A 22,335-nucleotide genomic window follows, 5' to 3' on the forward strand; every position below is an offset into this window, starting at 1 on the left:
ACTGTGTCCGCCATTTAATGCATGATTTTCAACAATGGCTCCCAATGAAAAAATTTATTTTCTAGGGACAAATATAGAATTATATAACAAAGTTTCAAGAATTCACGATTTTCTATTGGATACAAACAAGTTGCATTGAATGCAGTGTAAATCCCATCATTATTCTTGCAGTTTTACTTTTGAACATCAACGAATGGTGTATGTATATATTTTTAATAAAGTGATTTCTAACCAAACCTTAATCAAACACAAATCAAATATTCTTAAACAGTATTATAATGATCTAATACCGAGCAACGGAAATTTAATTTAGTTATCAGTCATTTATTGGTTAGATAATTAAAAATGATTATACAATCAAATTAGCATACGATCACTTACACTCACGTGTTCTGCCAATACTTCACAGCCACGGGACGCCTGATCACGTCTTACCAATTTCCATTACCAGAGAACTCCTATATATTCGGAAAAAGATTTATGTTCGCCGATAATTATTATTCTAATTGATTATTAGCAAGATTGAGAGAACGTAAAACACGAGGCTTGGAGGATATAGATGACATTTATTTAATTATTTTATTATTTATGCTACTGAATGCTATATTCGTAATAGATATCTATAATTATGTCGATAATCATGCGTGAGTCCGTAGAATGCGTGAGGTCAGCCGCGCGATTTTACAGCCCGTGTGTGAACGGTGTTACAATGAGTATGCGTCATGTAAATTAATTACAAGGATAGGACAGGGCCAAACGTGAGGGGAAGAGAAAAGGGAATGCTGCTTTGAAAATGTGAATTCGCTCGATAAAATTTAATCGACCACGCATAATCAGTTTTTGCCCGCAACTTCATCCGACTGATCTGCGAAGAACTAATGCGCGATTCGATTTATATCTCTATCTTCTTTTTTTCCTCTTACCCTTCGATCGCGATCGAATATTGGACCGGGCCCTCTCGATCGCGAATGTGTAAATACGAGACTTATAACGGGACTTAATCACTATCTCGAATTATATTTTCAACCCTTTCACTACCGATTTCTCAATTTGTCCATTGCAAAGGAGCAGATCTCAACGTCGTATCTGCCAATCGTAACTTTAACTCGCTTGTATTTAAAGTAGTGAAAGGGTCAAACACGTACTCTTGCGACGAAGACTTTACTTTTTTACACTCGCTCTTCTATACGTTAATGCCGAAATATATATATTCTTAAATAAAGAATATGAAAAGCGAGATAATGATTAAGTCCGAATACATACATTTAAAAACTTAGCAATATACATATACAAGGACGTATGTAACATAAGGCGCAATCCCATCAAGGGATTGCGGAAATCCGTTCCCTTCGCCTTATATGACGGATTAAAGTACAATCGAACTCCTCTAATCTCAACTCATCAAGGCTGAGAAAAACCTTCTATTATCTTTTAATTCGCAATTTTATTGTACGTTTTTATTTCGCAATTTCATATGTTTTAATTTAAAATTTTATTAAATGTTTCTATTTTATGCTAATAAAATGACAAATATGAAATATTGTTGTAACAAAACCATTGCTCTTTTGCATATTTAATGTAAAAGCAATCATACTCCGCTACTATAGTCAATAAAATATGTTTTGTTATGTTATTTTTATGAAAAATTTAACTAAATTTTTTATAAAAATAATTTATTGCAGCAAAACAATTTGTTCTTATAGCGAAATAATTTTTAGAAAATTATTTCGGACACATTATTATATTTTAATATAATTAGTATTATATTAACATATTAATGTAATTAATATTATTCTTAACCATAGTCTTTTGTGGTCAAGATAAGAATTAACAGTGAAATATCGTTTGTTAACTTTACGAAACAATAGCATAAAAAATGTTTCAAATATTTTGAAACATTTTGAATAAAATTTTTTTTCTCATTGATAATACGAAAATCGAAAACAGACTGATGCGAGATTAGAAGAATTCGTTGTGACTCGATAATAAAATTATCAGTATTCTCCTCCGTCGCAATACACCTTGATCATTGTATCTGTTCTCATTAGCTGCACTTCCCTTTACGCTTTCTATACTTAAAACGAAACAACTATACGTTTACGCTTTGGAAAGAGAAAAAAGGAAGAGAAGAAGCGTAGAAAAAAAGTGTATCTAAAAAGAACAGACGTAATGAATGCCCAGAAAAAACTTCTTATGGAACTCTATTCTTTATACAAAATTACCATGTAAAATATCCTGAATGCAACGGTAGAGAGAGAGAGAAAGAGAGAGAGAGAGAGAAAGAGAGAGAGAGCAATCAAAATTATCGCCTTTTCATATCTCTTATCTCCTCTAAGAAGAAATCAATTATTTGCTAAATTAAATTGCGATAATCGAGGGATCTCATGCGTGTATCGCTCTCATGAAAGGGACGTCGCGCTTTCAGACGAATCTTGATAATTCACGATTAATGATACAGCAATGAGAAATTCGAGTATTTATGGTAGTACAGTAATTTCGGAGATATTGCACAATAGTGTATAAAAAATTTTGTCCCAAGAACATTGTCAAAAGGAAATAATTATATCGAATTTAAGAGAAAAACGCATCGTGTATAAAATCTGACGGCAATTACACGATCCAGTTAATTGTTTTTATAAAAATTGTTAAAACGGTGATCCTAGCAATTATTCACGACCGATTACAAAGCATCGAAAGGACCTCAGGAGCATAGTCATCATCCTAGCAAGTTACATACAATCACACAATAGTATTTAAGATGCTGAATTACAGTCGGTAACTTACCAATTATTTGACGTGTATGATATCTGACGAGATAAATATTTAATAAGGATATACTTTAGAAAACAATTTGTAATAAACCTGCAAGAAAGTATTTTTTAGGCACATAATACAATTTTTTTTGAAATATTGCTTCTCTCTTCTAAAGACTTTTAAAAAACAAAAATAATTTTTACAAAAGAAAACATCTTACAATTTTTCAGATCTTTCAAATGCATATTAAGACATTATATTTTATTAAACGAGATCAAATTGATATTTGATTAAATAAAACTCAAATAAAGCCAATTAATTAAAATTGTGTTGCACCAAATAAATATTTAAACCAAGAGATTGACTTCTTTCCCATTTCTTAATCAACAAACAGCAATCCATAATTAATAATTATCCAGTAATAATTTTACAACTCTATCATTTATAAAAATAAAGTCAAATGTGCTACAATTAAAGCACATTATACAAATGACGATTAAAATTGCAACGTGTCTTTTTTTTTTGAAATGTAAAGATTCATAAACATATCAAAGCAAACATCAAATTCTGTTTCACATAAGAGCTGATAAAAATTCGTACATGATGAATGCTACAAACAGTGTCGTGAGTCGTCCAGAACCGCGATTGATTATCGCGGAACGCGGTCACAAAAAAACACAAGTCCATAAGCAGGATGCTCTGTAACCGGTTACAAATATAAATGGAACGCCCCTTTCCTCTCGTAAACTTGCTTGCTTGGGTGAGATGGTAAGATAATCGCATACTTATCGTACGATAGAATTAATTTGGTCCTCGATCGTGACGGAATACCAAAGGTCTTCCACATTCGGACGACGCAGCTTCCATCTTCGCGACAACGACGAAGGATATACACTTGGATACTGCGATGGAGATTGTCGCAGAGAACGGACAACGACTGCGATCGAGAAAATCGTTTGGGAAATTTCGCGGGCTATTCCTGGAATGCATTCCTCGTAAAAATTTCAGAAGTTTAACGCGTTTACATTAATATAGTATCACTCTCTCTCACGTTCTAAGATACTGGAACAATGTTCGCGGTCGCAGCCCGAAGATGGGCGTGCGCTGAACGAGCGAGCGATGAACAAGCAAACAGCAAATGCAAATTTTTCTATTCAAGATACAGAAAATGTTCGTGTAATGATAAATGCAACGATCGTTATACAAATGTGCATTCATTTTCATTTGGTTTGATTTGCATAACACGACACACGTAAGAAAGTCTTAAATAGATTCTCAAGATTCTCATGATTCTGATGATTCTTAAAATTTTTAAGATTCTTAAATATAGATTATAGATTAGTAAGATTCTTAATAAATTAAGTCTTGGAATATAGAGATTTGTCTTTGTGCTCGCTCACATTTGCTCGTTCGCAGCGCGCATACCCATCTTAAGGATAACAACATTGTCAATGTCACTGTACAACATTACTATGTATGTGAAAACGTCGGTCGACGTGAGAGTCGCACGAAACTGATGCTCTCTTTCTGTCTCCGTCTCGAGGATCTCACTTGTCCTGGCACGGTGGCTTCTCGTCGACGTCGCAATAACGCGCGGCAAAAAGGATCACCGGTGCGCACAGAAAGAGATCTCTTGCGCCCTTCCTCGGTCAAATCGGTCTACGCCGTTCGGCTCGGATATAAGAGAGGAGAGGAAGATCTTGCAAGGAGAGGTGCAGTAGAAGTCCGAGAAATGGATGAAAGAGAGAGAGAAAGAGAGAACGTACGAGGAAGGGAAGGGTTGGTTCCACGGCACAGGGGGTTGATGGAGGGATATAGGAATAGTTTTACCGGACTAAAGGAAGAAAGGAAATCGATTGTGTTTTATCCCTTAAAATTGTTAATTTGGTCTCGGGGTCCAACGACTCGTGAAGAGTTATTGTATGAAATAATCGGGTTGATCTGAGTCCTTCTCAAACCTCTTCGCCTCTTCCTGCATGCTCTCCTTGATCTTCAAAATGGCCGCTGACTCGGTCTGATCCTGCGAATCAACCAACACCAGGCCGGTTACACGTAAACGATCAGGCAAGCCCACCAACCTTGCCCAAAGTTCCGCGCAGCGTCTTTCACCGGCGAGGATCGTGGGACTCTCTCGGTAAACGCGCGCCGGAATTTCGATAACGGCGTGAATGTGGAAGCCAGTAAGAGATTGCTACCGGAGGTAGGGTCTTTCGTTTTATCTCACCCGTCTCAATCTCTTAGTAGGCTTCCGAGACAAAAAGAGCATTCGCGATTCACGCGGAAAGCGGGGCGAACCGAGGAGTCCCGCGAGAGGAAAACAAAAATCCGTCTTCACCCACGTGCGAAAACGCTGGCCGGTGAATGTACGCGTTAAAAGCGCAGCGTGATGGCGGTGCGTGGTGAAGGGGCCCGGGCTTGTGAGAACGAAATAAAAACTCCGTGTGGACAGGACACTGGGAGGTGTCGGTCTCGTAGTCAGGAATCGAAAGAAAAGTTCAGGTACTGCTTGTTTTAAGGGTGCTCTGACCCACAACACATGGACGTTACGTAAGATAGTGAAGCCCGTGTCGAGCCAAAAATAATACATAGCAACAATATAATATAGCATGATAATGATAATCATAACGACAATAATAATAATGGCACAACGAAAAATTCGTTATCGCCTGCCTGCCCCCCCCCCCCCCACGCACGCACACCTCACATAAACGACAGGTAGTGTAGTGAAAAAAAGCTACTCTAGAGAAACTCGACGTGTCGTCCTTCACACACTTATATTTCCCCTCTTGGCGGAAGACTCTGTTTCCGCCTCCCTTCTAAATTTTTATCTCGTTTACTTTCCGAGTTCCGATCTCGCAATCCATCAATTCGCTTTGCGCTGACGCATATCCATGTGCTACAGGTCAGTACAGGCTAGTACTATATACAGCTATCGTTTTGTTTTTCTCTTTACGTATTTTCGCTATGAACCGAATAGAGTACTCAGGAAACGAAAGTGCAACATCGATCGTGACAATGTGTTCCACAGCCGTAGTGCCGCAACGTTTAACAAAGAAATAGCGTCTGAGGATCGATAAGGTCATCGACGGCTCAAGACCGCTTTCGACGATCTGTGCGATTCGCGAGAAAATTCGAGATATAAATCTATTTATAATTCTGCGTAACAGAAAATTATATTCCAACAGTCGACAATGCACACATACAAAATACATATACAGGGTGCTTCGAAAAATGTTAACTTATATGGAAGTAACTTTTTTTAGAGACACAGAACTGATAACGCAATAATTATATTAACAAATGTATTTTGTCTTCAAAGAGCCTCCACTTGTTCACCATCATTGTCAACATATTCGTGGAATCTTCTCCAGGTGGTCTCCAAGAGGCACACATTTCTCCATTTACAAATTCTCTATACAAGTATTAACATTTTTCGAAGCACCCTGTGTATCTCGTATGTGTGTATCTTCTGATTTTCCAAATGTTTCCTGCATTACATGACACATAAAATTGTTAGAAATATACAAGAGTTTCCATCATTCATGTACAGATTATTCGCTCTACAAAGACTTTTTTATTATGATATAATCTATCTTTTGCCTGAACAATGTCAAAAAATATTTTGACTAAATGTATCGTATTATTTATATGATATTGTTAAAGAAAATTGTCTTAAGAACGATGGAAACTTTTGCACACCCCTAATATAAGCGAAATTCTATCTCGAATTTCTGTCGCGAGTGACAGTCGATCGTCCAAAGTCGGCTTCGGAATTAGCGATTTGAAAGTAACGCGACGCACTATCGGCTGATGGAATGAATAAAGCGACATAAGTGAAACACAAGTGGTGTGTGTGTGTATGTGATTAGCACAAGTGCAAATACACGGAGACAGATAGTTATATATAAATACAATGATAGCCAGCACCCCTCGGATTGAATCGTAAATAAAAAAGAAAAACGCAATAGTCTCAGTGTAACAGGATTACATTTATTGTCTCGATCTTCCCTGGCTTAGGTATATATTAATTATGTTACCATTCCAGCGATAAGTTTCGGCGGCTTACAACGTGGAGTATATCAAAGTAAGTCGGCATTAAGGGTACCAAACTGCGCCCGTCCGCGAATTTCGTGCTATACTTCTACGTCCGGAAATCGAGGTACAAACGTCGCGTTCAGTTCGATCGTGAAATCGTAATTCGCACATCGTAATAGCCGATGATCCGATGATTCTCATCCTACGAGTCGCGTTCAAGCTTCGTACCCTCAATGCGCCGCTTCACCGAGGCTTTCCTTCACTTATTGACTTCGTGTATATTTTCGCATTAAAACGAAAGAATTTATACGACTTCCAAGCGCGTGTACTTTCTTTTCTCCGTATTTTATTTTATTTTTTTTTTATTATTATTATTTATGTACGGGCTTAAACGGCAAGACGTGGACTCCGGGATATCGGCAAGCGAGTGCGCAGACTGTCCCTGCAAGACTATCCTGCAGTGTCTCTTGCAACAGGCGGCAAACAATCTCAGGCAGATGAAGATCGCGCGAGACAAAAGCGATTACAAGATAAAAAAAAAAAAAAAACCCGTCACCACGTTTCACGCGCGATTATCCACGATTATCTCAACGTCGCTGCCAGGACATCGAAGTTTGAATGTGCTAAACAATTAATACGACAAAAAGATTTTGGCGATTACTCGCGACGTCATGAATGCCATCACAAACTATACTTTGTACTTATTTGCATCTCGTAACAATGTGACAAATACTTCGAAGCAAAACACCCTGTTTCGTCGTAGCAAACAATCTGTTAATCCACGATCCCAGGTCGGAAAAATAAAAAGCGTTAAGAGAGTAGCCTTCTCGTAACAACTTTACCTTCACGAGACGAGATAAAAAAAACTTGCAAGCGTCTTGCCGTCGATCCCAGAGCATGCACTTGCGCATACGCACATTCATTCCTCTTCCGATCTCGTTCTCTCCCTTTCTCTCCCTCTCCCTCTCACCCACATTCTCTCCGTGTATTTCTTTTTTTTTTCTTTTCCTTTTACATAAATATTCCATATCGATGTGTTTCTCGGCACTATATAAGTTAATTTAAACATAACTAATAGCAGCACAGTATAGTCCAGTACTGACCTATAATCAATGCGGACGGATGGATTCCGTGAATCTCTCACGCCTCTCAACCCTCATCGCATTATCCTGTTCCTGTCTATCTACATGTCGCTCTTTAAGGTTCAGTACTCGCACGTCTAACGTATCTTATGTTCATACAAAAATATTAACGTTTGCGTTGATGTATATAGATATTTGTATATATATAAAATTTCTCTTATACTTTGTCTCGAGTTCACTCCGTTTTAAATTATTGACAGTAAACCATTCGTCTCGCAATACGAGCTCGCGGCGCGAGCCGTCGAATTATCATTCACTGGGAAATCTATTACTGCACAATCTTAATAATTAGCCACCAGAGTGTCGCAGACTGCAAACTAGAACCAATTAACTTTCACGAATCGTCGTTGTTCGAATCGAACAAGTGTGTCAACAAGCGAAAAAATATACATTGAGAGTTCTGCTTCTGAAAAAAAAATTCCTCTCTCCGGTCTACGAGTAGGATAAAAATATTGAGCAAATGACGAGCTTTCTATATATGTTACACGAGAACAACGGCGAAACTAAGCGACGGGTCACGAAGTACGTTGACCGATTCTACACAGATTTTCAGCGAGAGATCAAATTTAAATAGGAACGATCTTTTTAATTATCGCATTTGTGTATTACCGCACAGACAATACTTACGCTATGCAGAAAGCGATTAGAAGCGCGACGCGATTTGTATACGAATGAATCATGCTATCGCGAAAATTCTGATACTCTAATCGAGAAAGATTATTGAAAGATTCTGCAGCAGCGCGCGAGCTTCTCCCGTAAAGTCAATTGTCTGTTAATTGTGTCTACAACGAGAATAATATCAAGTCAGTTTTTGTATGTTCATGTAAATTTTGTTCCGTAAGTAGAAATAACTCATGCGTAGATAAAACGTGCGTGAGATACTGCAATGCTAGTGACCGCAAAACGCTGCAAGAAGGACCAAACGTCTATTCCTAATGTTTTAAGAGCAAATTGTGAGCAAACAATGGAGGGATTCGGTTGCGTAAACTATTCACTTCATTACAGAGTCTTGTGATCGCTAAGTAATGGAAAGATTCGAGCCAATAAATTAAAATTTTGCCTCTTAAAAAAATTAACATTTCTCAAAACGTAAATCTTTTTAAAGCAATTCAAACAATCATTAAAAATTTAATGATGATTGTAAAGGAACCCGCGTTCCAAATATTCGCGTTTCTCTTATAGGAATCTTTACCTGCTGTAAAATCGTTCACACCGCTAAACTCTACAATACGATAAACAAACAAATCAAATACAAATCAGTAATGCGTTCAATGATTAAAAAAAAAAAAAAGAAAAAAAAAAAATTTAAAAAAAATAAAAAACAAGAGCATAAAAATTCGGATCAAAAATTATGCGATCAGTAATCACAGTAGCGGACAGTTATATACGTATATCCTATATTCGAATAGGCGGATCGTGTATATACGTATTTTAATATGCATACGTATCTTATGTAACAACCTTTCCGTGATTTCTTTCAGGCACCTTTCCTTACGACCTAATTGTCGAAATAAATATAAATAATAAAAAATAATCTGATAAAGCTTAAGTAGACGTTAACTACCTTCCGTAGTGAATTGTTTAGATATAATTATAATATATATATATATATATAAAAAAAAAAAAAAAAAAAAAAAAAACAGTTATGAGAGCGAATATATTCTAGTCTTGCAACCTTCTGAGTATTTAGAGAAAGCATATACATATATTCCTACGCGGTGAGGCGCATATATGGACGAATTAATCGTTGTTCAAGTATCTGCGCCGCCTAATAGTAGCAGTTCAATGAATGAGCGCTTAAATGCTAAAACCCTAATCGAGCAGGAGCAATCGTTAACTGCCGCGCGTTTACGCTACGTCTTGACACGAGTAATTTTTTCCTTCCGCTCTAACTTGCTACAAACTTGAGCCATTGACGAAATTACATGTGCCGGACTAACAACGAAACTAGCCAGAGCGCATCATGGAAACACGTGAACACGCAGCGAGTCCGTCTGCGACGTTTCTCCGCACTACGTGTATATAACCGGCACAGCATATGTAGAGTCTACGGCATGTACGAACTCGGGGCTGCTTCCAAGGCGACTTGATTTTTTAAAAAAACTGTCGAGAATACAGAGAAGGTGCACGTACGTGATTACTGATAACTCTCTTTGGGTCGCAAGGAATAACCGCGACGCCACCACTTCCGGATTATGACGAATCTTCGTGGATTTTGCAGAATAACTGAAGATAACGCGTGTTTCTTGTTTTTTTTAGAGATTTTCACTTATAATCACACGCAAAACTAATAAAAATAATATTGCACAAAAAGTTTTAAGCTAGAAAATTAAATTAAAACAAGATATTATACTTAATGCACGAGATGTATTATTGCAGATAGTTTCTAGAAAACAATGTTCGGATAAATTTATGCAAATTATTTTAGAGAGTAGTTATTGAGCTGCTGTAGCTCCAATTTCTTAGAATAATTTTCTTTTGATGAAATAAATCTCGTTCATTTTCAGCTATCGTGCAAATCAGCAAAGTTTCAACAAAATCGGAGGCGAAAGCATCGTGACAGTTCCTTGTCATATCCTATTGATAATCCTATACAGCAACGCATAAAATTAGCATGTAAAATTGTTTTACGCGATTCAATCAAAGGTTCAATTACTTTGTCGCACAAAAGTAATTTGGTACTTCATCTTATAAAGCACGCAGAAAAAACTCGACAGACATATAAAATTTATTAAATAAAATTTTTTAAAAATAAAATTAATACAATAATGCCAAATATTGTAACTCGATTAAATATAAACGGATATATGAAATAAAACGGGATATTTTTGTTTTATTTAATGATAAACATTAATTTCTTTTCTAAAGTAATCCAATACTAAAATTTTTATGATATTAAAGCGAGTTTATAGCAGATTGAAATAAAAATTAAAGCTCAATCAATCAAATGATTTAAGATTTTTAATTATTCATAGAATTGAGAAAGGAAAAAATTAATTACATCTCGTTATCTTTCTGCCCGCTTTATAACTGCATCGTTAGACATATTGTTAGTGCAATAGTAGTTAGACGCAATTTCAGCGAATACAGTTATGACAATATTAGATGCGATCAGATAACATTGATTAAATTGACCAAAATACCATGTAACGCGTGATTAAACAGAACACCTTTTGAGAAATTTATAGGGACAAATGATACTCTGTAAGAAAGCATTAACAAGCCTGTTGGAGCAAGGCTAAGGATAAATCCCTTGAACATGGCTGAACCCATATTATTTTAGCAAAATATGTGAATATCCGTCGCACTGATAGAAGCGCTTGTGGCTGTTAATTGAGATGATTAGAAGGGCAATAAGTTGTAATGTGGATTCGTATTCCGATGAAGCGGCATAAATGCAATAGTGTAAAAACATAATCCAAAGTGAATCTATTTATCTAAATAAATTAAGCAATTCTAAAAGTGAATCTAAAATAACTCTTATATGATTTTCAGTCATTGGAGTCGATGAATGAGAACAATACATTGACGAGTACACAACAATACAAATCCACAACAACACGTCGAGTGATCATTGGGAAAGATTATTAAAGAACAAGTGTATACTCACATTCTCTCCAGGAGCTCCGAATCCACCCAGATTATAATCACCCATTCCACTGCCGCTATCTTCCCGCGGTGTCCCAGGACCGCCGTTAGCCGGACTGTTCTTCATCCCATCGAGACCGTCGCCGTTTAGAACCGGTCCCATTGTATTAGGACCCATGGGTCCCATTGGACCGCCTTCTGGTCCGCCACTCATCGGAAAATCCTACAAAATATTTACATCTAATATCTTCTCACTTATATCAATGCTTTACACTAGTTGCTTTCTCCTTGTTATTACAAAACTTATTAAAAAAGAATAATTGACCTAAAAATTGCCCTAAAAATGTAACAAAAAACACATCGTAGCGGCATTTATTATTTACTTACACCCGGCATATTTCCTCCAGGTACAGGTTTCATCATGGTATACATATTTTCTCCTCCGCTATTGCTGCTATCCTGAGGGCTGGGCATAATAGGTGTGCCGGGTCCCGGCGGTCCTGTTGACCCGGGTGGCCCTCCGTAGTTACCCGGTGATGACGACGAATAGTTCATTGGCTGCGTGAAAAAGCCAATGAATTAAAGAAAGTCATAACATTATAAAAAAAAAACGTACTTTACAATTGCATTAAAGACAGATTGAAATACAACAATTGAGAGGCAAAAGTTTATGTTAATGCTTCTTTATACCGTGGATGTGTTCGGTTGCCACTGTTGTCTACCACCCGGAGCAGCCATACTCATCGGCGGCATTCCGGGGCCTCCTGGTCCTCCCGGGCCCAAAGTACTGTTGGGCGGTGGACCCCTCATACCTGGACCGTAAGTTCCAGGACCCATCGGACCCATGCCTGGTCCTCGTGGCGGATTCATTCTCGGGTTCATGGGGTTCATTCCGGGCGGACCTAAGAGAAGAAGCAGCGTTAGATACATTCGATCGTAAACACGGGAGTGTTAACGTTTGTTCTAATGCTATGTTAATGCTGAGTGCTAATTACGATCTTGTGGACTAAACGGTAAATCGTGGACTTGTAAATTCTACGATATAATAATAATAATAATAATAATAAAAAAAAAAAAAAAAAAAAAACAGTAATTTGTGTATATAAGATTGTGCTCTATAACGTGTGCGATTATGACATTAAGTGTGGGCTCAAAGTGCCGAAATTGAGAGTCATGCTTTGGCGAAGATGAGCTCAAGCCGATGGATGACATGCTACTGTCATCACGCAAATTAATTAACACAGTGAGAAACTCATGCTGAAGATAGAAATGGCATTTAGCACACAGTTTAGTACTGAATTATGAACAATTATTATTCTAATTACACATTCACACAAAAGTAAAGAAAATAAAAAAATAACTTTTATCAACTATGATGTTAAAATTCCTAAGTTATTTTAAAAGCGATTACTTTGTGCGATAACACATAGTAATTGTGTAATATCGTAGATCGTGATTGAATATTATTTTGTAAGGACGTATACAATGTGGCATTATAATAATGTTTTAAAAATACATGTATGTTAAACATAAATATGATCAGCCTATCTTTTCATCTGCATATAGCATGATCTCACAGTGCGCGGAAATTTTCGATTGATATTAGATGTTCCCATATGCGTCTTAATTGAAAAACGTCTAGATACATATATTAAAACTTCACTCCAATCTAATATTATGCATTACATGCATTACAGTTGTTCCTTAAATCAAGAAGCAAATGTGTCACAGAATTATTGCACTGCATCAAACAAATTCTTTGTAAGTCGTGTAGGCGTCATTTGTTACACACATAACTAAAATACTCGTATAATACTCTAATATGTTTAATTGCGATTGTCATGCTGGATGCTAGTTCGGATGAGCAAATCATTTTATAAGAGAGCAAAGCCGGTGCAATTATCTTTATGAAAATAGAAATTAAAAAAAATTAAAGGCAAGGAGGAGAAAAAAAAAATAAAAAGTTAGGCTTGATTAAGTGAGTGTGATTTGGTTGCTGGGTTGCTTCCTACCTTGCCACCCTACAAACTCTCCAGCTTCGCCTGAGGAACACAAGAGCACACATTAGTATGGCAGGTAGGTAAGGTCGGGTTCATGGTGGTAAAGCCTAGTTATTTTGCAGTGGTATAGCGGACAAAATTATTTCTGAATTCAATATTATAGCTATACAACTTGCTTACATATCGTATATTAGAAACTTTTATTGCATACGGGCAATTCTGTGAAACTGCGATCATATAACAGCTATTTGTTTAGGTAAAATAATATATAAGTGTTATGCAATATATTTATTTTTGTTATGCAAAAATTCATAAGATAAATTTAATAAAAATTGCAAATTTAATTGCAAATTGCCTTTTTGTGAATCAGCATACCGAGATGTCCTGATATTACGGAAAATATGTATCATATGTAACACGAATTTAAATAAAATTTTTTTAAAGAAAAAAAATATATAAAAGCATATCAAATAAAATATGTGATAAAGAGAACCATTGAATTACATATTTACATACTAATTACACAAAACTGAATATCTAGCAGTAACAATCGAACGCAAACTACACCACTGCTTGTAACTAGACAATTCAAAAACCAATCCACTCCACATCACAGCAATCCAATCCAATTTAAAATATTACTTATTTTATTGCTGTGTGGTTTTTGGTACGCATGCGTTTATGCCATTCTCCTTTCGCAACTCTCGTCAATGCCAGAAAAAAGTAATGTAACACTGGCATATAAAATGATCTCTTACCTTGCCTAGTGGGATCCATGCTATTTGGCATCATTGGTTGTCCTGGTGGCTGTGAGAAAAATAGAAACACAACATTTTAAATTTATAATATAACATTAAAACATATACAATATTTTAACATATAACATTTTTAAAACTTTCAATCATATTTATATATTAAAATAAAACATAAGAGAAATAAAATTAGAAAACACAAATACACTGTCATATCAATATTTTACTTAGAAAAGTATTTTCAAATGTATAATAAAAATATATAAATATTCTAAATTGATCATACGAATGAAGTCTTCATACTCACCCCATTAAAGTCATTTCCCATTTGTGGCATACGTACACCGGGTCGTGGTCCTGCTGGATACCCTCTGGGGCCCATAAACTGTAATAAAATACGTATTTTGATCACATTGATCACGAAAAACAATCTCACTCGTAATTTGAAGATGTAAATCAGGTCAATTCATAAAGTGTCAGTCATGATTACTATACACAGAGTTGACTAGATATAGTATAAATCAGGCAGCCACAATAAGCAATCTGTGAGATGATAGGCCACAAAATATGCATTTCAGTCAAGTTCATCGCAGCACATTAGTTGGTTATATCATTACACACGTCTTAAAGCGCTTTCTGACAAACTGAATGTATAAATAGTTTATTGTATATCATAAATGTAATATTCCACGTTAGAGTAGACATCATTCCATAGAACTTGCGCAATATATATATCTGCATGGTCGGATATCATGAAGGAAACAATCACAGCGATCATGATGGCAGTTACGATTTTCGGTTACCATGATATGGTGCGATGATACAGCGGAACAAGTGATTCTTCATGAGTGAGAGTGTATGTGTTGAATGAGGCTTACCTGGCCGGTCATCATCTGCGAGTGTGGGGGCGGGGGTGGCTGGGGGTGCTGGGGGGATGGCTGTGATGAGGGGTGTGTGGGCGGAGATGGTCGCATTGTCGAGTTGTTCTGCAACAAGCAACGCAAACGACAGACATGTAGCAACACTGCGATCCAGGCAACAGCTAGACTAGAAGGCTTTGGGGATGATTGTGTTAATACTATGGTCGGTCTCAGCATCTTAAGAGTTACCCGAAGAAAAGAGTTGTAATTATGAAAAATTGAGTGAGACATATCTCGTCTGTCGTTGTACATCTGCTTTTCATAATTACAACTGTTATTATGTGAAGTCGCTTCTAACACTAAACTGTGGAATGAGACATACAAGAGTACGAAAAAACGCCAATTATAAAATGTACAGCATTGTAGAGCGTAAAACGTTATAGGACGACTTCGTTGGAAAGATATGATGACTCCTAAGCATTACAGGATATCTATGTTGAAAAGATCTATGTTGAAAGAGAAATTGTATGTAGACAGTATAAAAACATCGTTTATATACTGTATAATATTTAATCTTTATCTAATCTAATAGGGGACGGCTATTTTAACAAGCAATAGATGCATGACTTTTCTCTATGTTCTTTTTTTTTCACCTATGTTTTATGTCTTACTATATATTCATATTATTATTTATATTATTTTTTATATTATTTATGTTTATAACTTTTATATAATAGATTGTGGACACAAATGTTATGACTGTCATTAAATATTCAACAAAATAAAAAAGAAAAAAAATACAATTTGTAAATAGTACTTTTATGTCTTATTATATAAAGAAAAGATATAAGTAATATAGACATAAATTTAAAAAAGTAAAATACAAACAAAAGTGATTGTAACTTTCAACTTTTAGCTTATCCATCATTCTAATTTTTTACAAGTGCATTATTATTAAATCATAAAGTTATGGAATTACATATTTGTACTATATGGAAATATATTTGCACATCTTACACATTTTAAGAGTATATAAATCTTTTTCATTATTTTTATAAAGCAAAAAAGTTTAGTGAATATAATCAATCCATATAGTATGTAAACAATTTTTATGAAATTACCGTTTTTCAAATAATGTGAAGAAATTCTAAACCACATTTGTAAAAGAAAGACTAAACTACATTCTAAGCAGGCTTTCATGTTAGTTGTCCCATACATTCTAAAAGGTATCACTTTGGCTGGCTATGTAATCCAGTAAAAAGATAAAATTTACGTTTCGCAGACATACTAAATATAAAAACAGCGATGCTTATCTTATCATATTTTTATATGTCATTACACAACCAGCACAAAGTAGTACATTCGTCATAATATGCTTACTGTACCACAATATTGTGCTAAATATATTCTAACATCTATATAATCCTGGTCTTCATAGAATTTCTAGATTTATGCGCCAAGGAGATGAAACAGTGAAAATGGTACAAGAACGCACATACAAGTATTAGATAGAGAGCAGAGAGAAAGTAAGTACATATATACAGTATAGACAAGCATGACATAAGAACGTCTTTTGAATGTACACTTGTTTCAAAACGAATTGATCTTGAACTGATCTAAAGTATGTGTACATTTTGATAATATTGAGATACATAAATATATTTAGATGTATATATATGTAAATATGCATAATGTATATAATTCATTTTCTGAAGTCTAAATAAATATTTATGAAAATCAAATCAAAGTTATGTCATCTATCCACATATAACTTATTTAAATAATTTTCACGTCAAATAACAATTGCATTTTCAAACAATTTTAAAGTAATTCAGGTACTTCCTATCTCCTCTTAATTTACTATATTAATTAAAATTATTTCCCCTTGACCTACTATTAAATTTATGTTATTTTAAATTAGTTTAATCATGTTATGCTTTGAATCAAGTGTAAATTTTAAACAAGAACTATATATGCATAACAATGATAACAGATACATGACTATGTTTATATACATATAAATCAGATTATTATTAATGTAAGAAATTAGTTCAATTTTTATTTAAAAATTTTATTTGTAACATAATTAATCATTTTTTTTTTTGGAAAAACTATTAATTATTGTGTAAAAACTGCCTTAAAGCATCTTGACACAGATGCGATTATCTATTGAACATAACGATGAAGATAAATCAAAATTTAATAAATTTCTTAGCTTATTAAAGACTAAATTGCACTTTAAGGTTGGATTTAACGAATACAATCAAAATGCATTTATGTAACTATCGATTTAAATTCGTTAATAGTGGTCTTTTTTTCATTTTATACTCTGCGAGTACAGATTGAGGAAAACGAATGATCTTAAAACATATCAATATTTAAATTAAAAATATACTCACTGCGAAGAAAGGAGGTATAGGACCACCTGGCATTCCATCATTTGGTGGCATTTGACCAATTGGAGATGGAGCTGGTCCAGCATTCTGTAAACATTGTATAATTTTAGTATTTGGTATAAGTTTTTTTTTTTTTAGAAAAAAAGATCAAATATTTTAATTAATAAAGAAAAAAATTTAAAGAAATTTATTTATAATAAATTTTAACATATATTCAAAAATATATTTTCTAAATTACTGCATTAATTACCGCACTTATTAAATAGAAAGTGGGTCAATATATAATCCAAAAAGTTTAAAAAGAAAAATGACACAAGTCAAAAACATCAAATCTGAACGACACAACTCAAGATGTGTCATGTTTCCTGAACAAAATTGCAACACTCATTGACGATTGAGACACAACTGAAATGTGACACTATTCTTGGTTCATTATAAAATATTATTTGAGTTGGCCATAGTGACACTAGCAGATTCACACAGGAAGTATTTGAATTTAACTTGTGTTATTTTTCCTGATTGAAAGCTGATGTATTTATAACACAATCCTCATATAAAACAAAATTCGAAAAATTTTGACTTGTGTCACTTTTCTTTTGTGTGATATACTTAAAAACAAGTATTGATATGAATTCTTTAACTTACATGTGCAATGCCGTTGACGTTGTAAGCACTGTTCACAAATCCCTAGTAACAAAATACACATTGTAAATAAAATGCAAAATTTTTCTATCTATTTTTCTATTATTATAATATTAAACTATTATTATAATATTAAACTATTATTATAATAACTAATATTAACTTTAAAGCAGAATATATTGTTGATAATTACATAATCATGAAATGCTTTGGCCTCACTGCTGTGTTCACAAGAATCTCTCCTCTCGGGTGCTGCACAGTACAAATCCCAAAACACACTGAAATAATTTCACACAATTACTTTATATCAGAATATCACTTACAATATGTAATATTTGCTTTTTTAAACAATAATATAGTACTCACCACCACCAAGAGTGCAAAAACCCAGGTGGTTCTCCAAGTGTAATATTTTTCTCCCATCGAATCTGCATACAACATTATAGCATATATAGTATTTTGAAATAAAATAAATATATACATAGAAACAAATAATATAAAAATTATTACCTCTGATAGAAATGTTTGTGCTGCTTTTTGTGCACCTACATGTAGCAAGTATTCATATACATAAAGCGCCAATCTAGAAAAAAATATTAGTTATGTTATTAGATATATTTAAAACTATAATAAAGAAAATTTAAAAAAGATTACAAACACAAACATTCAGACGACAAGGAGCACAAAATGGTAGAAAAATTACGCAAACGGACGATCGGAATTTTTTACACCAGGCATTGTTTTTCTTCTTTACGTTTTAGAAAGCCCATACTTAAGATCGCTTTACTTCAACCATCACACTTCCTTACGGGTCCACGTCCGTTAAGTTAATGCCGACTTTCCCCGCGTAAGCAATAACGCACGAATAACGCATCCAGCGAAATGCATCGCAAGCATCGCGGCGCCAAGACCGGCTCCGCGAACGATACAAACATGGCGCGGAATTATGCCGATTCGCGAATCGGAGCGCGTACTTCTCAGTGACTGACAGCGCGCGCGGATCAATCGCCTTTTGCGAGAAAGCGGGTTACGCGCCGCGAATCCCGGCTAAACAATTTCTTAATCGGTCGATTTCATTTCTATCGCGATTTTCCAGCTCTAAAGTCCTAAATCTTTCGTCCGCGCTCTAAATAACCTTTCGAATCTGTTCGTTGCAACATAATAAACTAAACTTGCAGCTATCAGCAATGTCAATTGATTAATGTAATAGATTCTGCAATTTATACTGCAACTAATAATGTTTTCAAATAATTTGATCGACCCAAAATTGATTAATGACGTCATTGCATCGTCTCCACCAATAAAATATTAAGCGATTAGACTTGAATTTATAGTAAAATAGTGATTAATTGATCCGGGATGGATCAAAATCTGTTCACTGGAAAACGTTATAAGATTATAATTTAAAAAGAGATTAAGAAAACAAATCTTAAAGAATGTGTCAACAAAACCGAAAATCAAATACTCAATTGACGGCAGATAAAAAAAAGAAAACAAACCTTAAAGCAATAATATATTAACTGTTTCGATGAGATAACTATTCAATGATATTCTAATCTCATTCAAAATTAAAATAAGATTTATCTATTTCAATTACTCTTTTAAGTACTCTTATGGCTGGTTTATGCTTCGGTCTTAATCTTAATCTTAGTCTTAGTCTTAACTTAATCTTAAGGACTCGTTTATGCTTCCCTGGAAATTCGGACTACGCATGTGCAAATGTAACAAAACCTAACCTAACCTAACCACAAATTGTAATAAATCCCGGTGCTGCAAATTATAGTGAATGTTAAAAATGAATCGTCAGCGGCAAAAAACTTTAATGTTTGGAATGGCACTTTTGTTATCAAGTGCCTATGCAGCATGTGTATTATTAAGAAATTAAAAAAAAAATAAAAGAAAACCACGGAGATACGCTGTTCGGCCACTGAATCGAAAAAGACACGAAACTGGTCATTTCTTTTCTTTAATGAAAGATATGCTGAATATTGAATACGATCAGGAACAATTTTTTAAATATACACGGATCGAAAACCATTATTTCGCGCGGTTTCGTGCTGCGTCGGACGTCAGATTTACCTCATTGGCCCGGCCTTAGGACATTAGGGACTAAAGTTAAAAGATGGGATCTTTCCAAGATTAAGATTAAGACTAAGATTAAGACTAGGGAAGTATAAACGCCCTTATGGCATTCTACGTTATCAACTCTTAAGATTAAGATTAAGACCGAAGCATAAACCGGCCATTACACATATAACGGAAAATAAATTTATTCTATCTGACAGATACGAGAGCAAAAATATACATGTATACCAACCTAAGAAAAAAAAGTGCAGGTGTAATCTTATGTCACAGACAAAAAATTGATAGATAAGCTCAAACTGTTTTAAATAAATAAGTAACTAAAATCAATAAATAAATAATAGGTGACTAAGTAACTATAACCTATAAACTTTCCCCTATCAATTTTAATCGTCTGCATTTTGCAAGCGTAATTCGTGCGGGACTTGTTTTGCGCTCTTAAGATCAGGAGTTGATTGTTGAAACTTCGAAATCAGAATGATATGTTCGGCGGTGGTGACCTCATAAGATTCATAAATTAACGAATTTTTGTCTCGCAATAATATGTGTACACTGATTTGCCAAGTGGACGATCGAGCCTTTCATTTGAACAAGAAATGAACAAAGAGAGAGAAAGAAACAGAGGGGAACGAACAAATCGGCAGCTCATCGGCCATCGGTAAACTGGATTAACCCGACGAACCGGGTTCTCCGGTCGCGATGTACGCGCGGTACACGAGTAAAAAGAACCGGCGACGATGAGGGAGGGGGCGAGATGGAGTGAACGGGGCGCCAGGGAAGGGAAGCACAGGAGAGGGAGTCAGGAGGATGCTCGGAGAAAAATGGAGTTACCGAGCGATCAATGGCCGGTGGAATTTTCACGACAATATGACGCCGATTTTTTTATCTTGTCTCTCCTCTTTCTCTTTCTCTTTCTTTCATATTTATATATAGGATACGTACTTTTCCCTCGCTTGTGAGTCCGAGGGCACCGACGACCCCTTGCCTTTCGCGTACATGGTCGCCGTGGTGGCCGGTCAATCCTTCTCAACGTAAACACAAGTTATGCACCGTCGTTATTCCGTGCGTCGCTGGATGGTCGAGTGAAAAGAGCGATTAGGTCGGAGACTCGTGAGCGTCTCTCTGTATAAGCAATCCGTAGCGTCGTTGCCGTATCGGTGTTTATTACGTATGTGTGCGGTCAGTGTCTGTCTCGCTCATTCGCGAGCGACGGATGGTAATCCGATGTACCGTCGCTCCGCTGACGATGACGTGCGACGCGTGTCAAAACGAAACGCGAGAACGTATACGAAGCACGAGAGGAGTAGAGGGGAGGGACACAACACTCCAGCGCGCTCGTCAGCAATCGCTCGCGCGCACACTCTTTCTGTCTCTTTTCCACTGTCTAGAGAAGTCACAGGAGATGAATTTCGTCTCTTTCTCCCACACTCGTTCTTTACTCGCTCGCACACGAATAAGAGAACGGTCCTCCGTCCCGCGTCACGTCACGATCACGTCGCGTCACGGTCGGAGCGAGATGCCTGCTGCTGCTGTGTGATACTGGAGCGACACGCTACGACGCATCACGACGTCGTCATCGCCGTTCGTCGTTCAGGTGCGTCGTTGGGGGCGCCTCGTCACCACCGTCACCGCCGCCGCCGCCGCCGCCGCCGACGTCCTCATCGTTTCACCGCACTTCTTCCTGTCCATGCGATTTGTCTTCCCGATTCACTATTTCACAGCTTGCGTTACTCGCGCGCGTCTATTGTCCTCTATTACACGCACGCCGCAGCGAAACTTGTCGCCGCCGCTGCTGCCGCCGTTGTTGGTCTTTCACTTTACGTTGGTACTCACTTCACGTAATTCACTTCACTCCACACGCTCGCCAACCACTAGTCGCCGCGTATCGCGCATCGCAGCGGAACCGTGTATCGAAAACAGACTCGATCGTCTTGATTGCCGCCACCGGACACTGCTTTCGTCCTCGATGAGTCTCGCTTTGTCGCGCGCGCAACCCGAAGGAGCGTCTCGCAACACGGAGAACGGTGTATCACTGTGACGGCGCGGTATACATAGCGCATATGTGAGCCCCGCGCGCGCGCGCG

General features: G+C 36.2%; 1 protein-coding gene across 6 annotated transcripts; it reads right to left on the minus strand.

Moving 5' to 3' along the window:
• Positions 1–303: 303 nt before the first annotated feature.
• On the minus strand, positions 304–22,328 carry Ssdp (Sequence-specific single-stranded DNA-binding protein). Of its 6 annotated transcripts, none has more exons than XM_067349375.1 (14): positions 21,194–22,328; positions 18,680–18,752; positions 18,536–18,597; positions 18,363–18,447; positions 18,173–18,214; positions 17,531–17,614; positions 15,150–15,257; positions 14,579–14,656; positions 14,278–14,326; positions 13,532–13,561; positions 12,210–12,421; positions 11,907–12,077; positions 11,542–11,742; positions 304–458 (listed from the first exon to the last, which is right to left on the minus strand). In XM_067349375.1, the coding sequence occupies exons 1-14, from the start codon at positions 21,247–21,249 to the stop codon at positions 432–434; spliced, it is 1,278 nt and encodes a 425-aa protein (XP_067205476.1). In that variant the 5' UTR covers positions 21,250–22,328; the 3' UTR covers positions 304–431. The 6 variants fall into 6 exon arrangements, with proteins under 6 accessions (XP_067205476.1, XP_067205468.1, XP_067205474.1 ...); XM_067349367.1 differs by lacking the exon at positions 304–458 and adding an exon at positions 547–4,774 and having other exon boundaries at positions 21,194–22,301; XM_067349382.1 differs by lacking the exon at positions 304–458 and adding an exon at positions 6,723–10,034 and having other exon boundaries at positions 21,194–22,312.
• Between the last annotated feature and the right edge of the window lie 7 nt (positions 22,329–22,335).

The sequence above is a fragment of the Linepithema humile genome, chromosome 1, assembly GCF_040581485.1.
Source record: "Linepithema humile isolate Giens D197 chromosome 1, Lhum_UNIL_v1.0, whole genome shotgun sequence".
Taxonomy (NCBI): Eukaryota; Metazoa; Arthropoda; class Insecta; order Hymenoptera; family Formicidae; genus Linepithema; species Linepithema humile.

Bases quoted from the DNA above. Each gene is read 5' to 3' on its own strand.
- Ssdp (XM_067349367.1), bottom strand. From the start codon at position 21,249: ATGTACGCGAAAGGCAAGGGGTCGTCGGTGCCCTCGGACTCACAAGCG. The intron at 18,215-18,362 runs GTAATTATCAAC...TTTTGTTACTAG, and splicing joins CCAAAGCATTTCATGATTAT to GGATTTGTGAACAGTGCTTA. The intron at 12,422-13,531 runs GTAGGAAGCAAC...TTCTTCTCTTAG, and splicing joins AGAGTTTGTAGGGTGGCAAG to GTCCGCCCGGAATGAACCCC.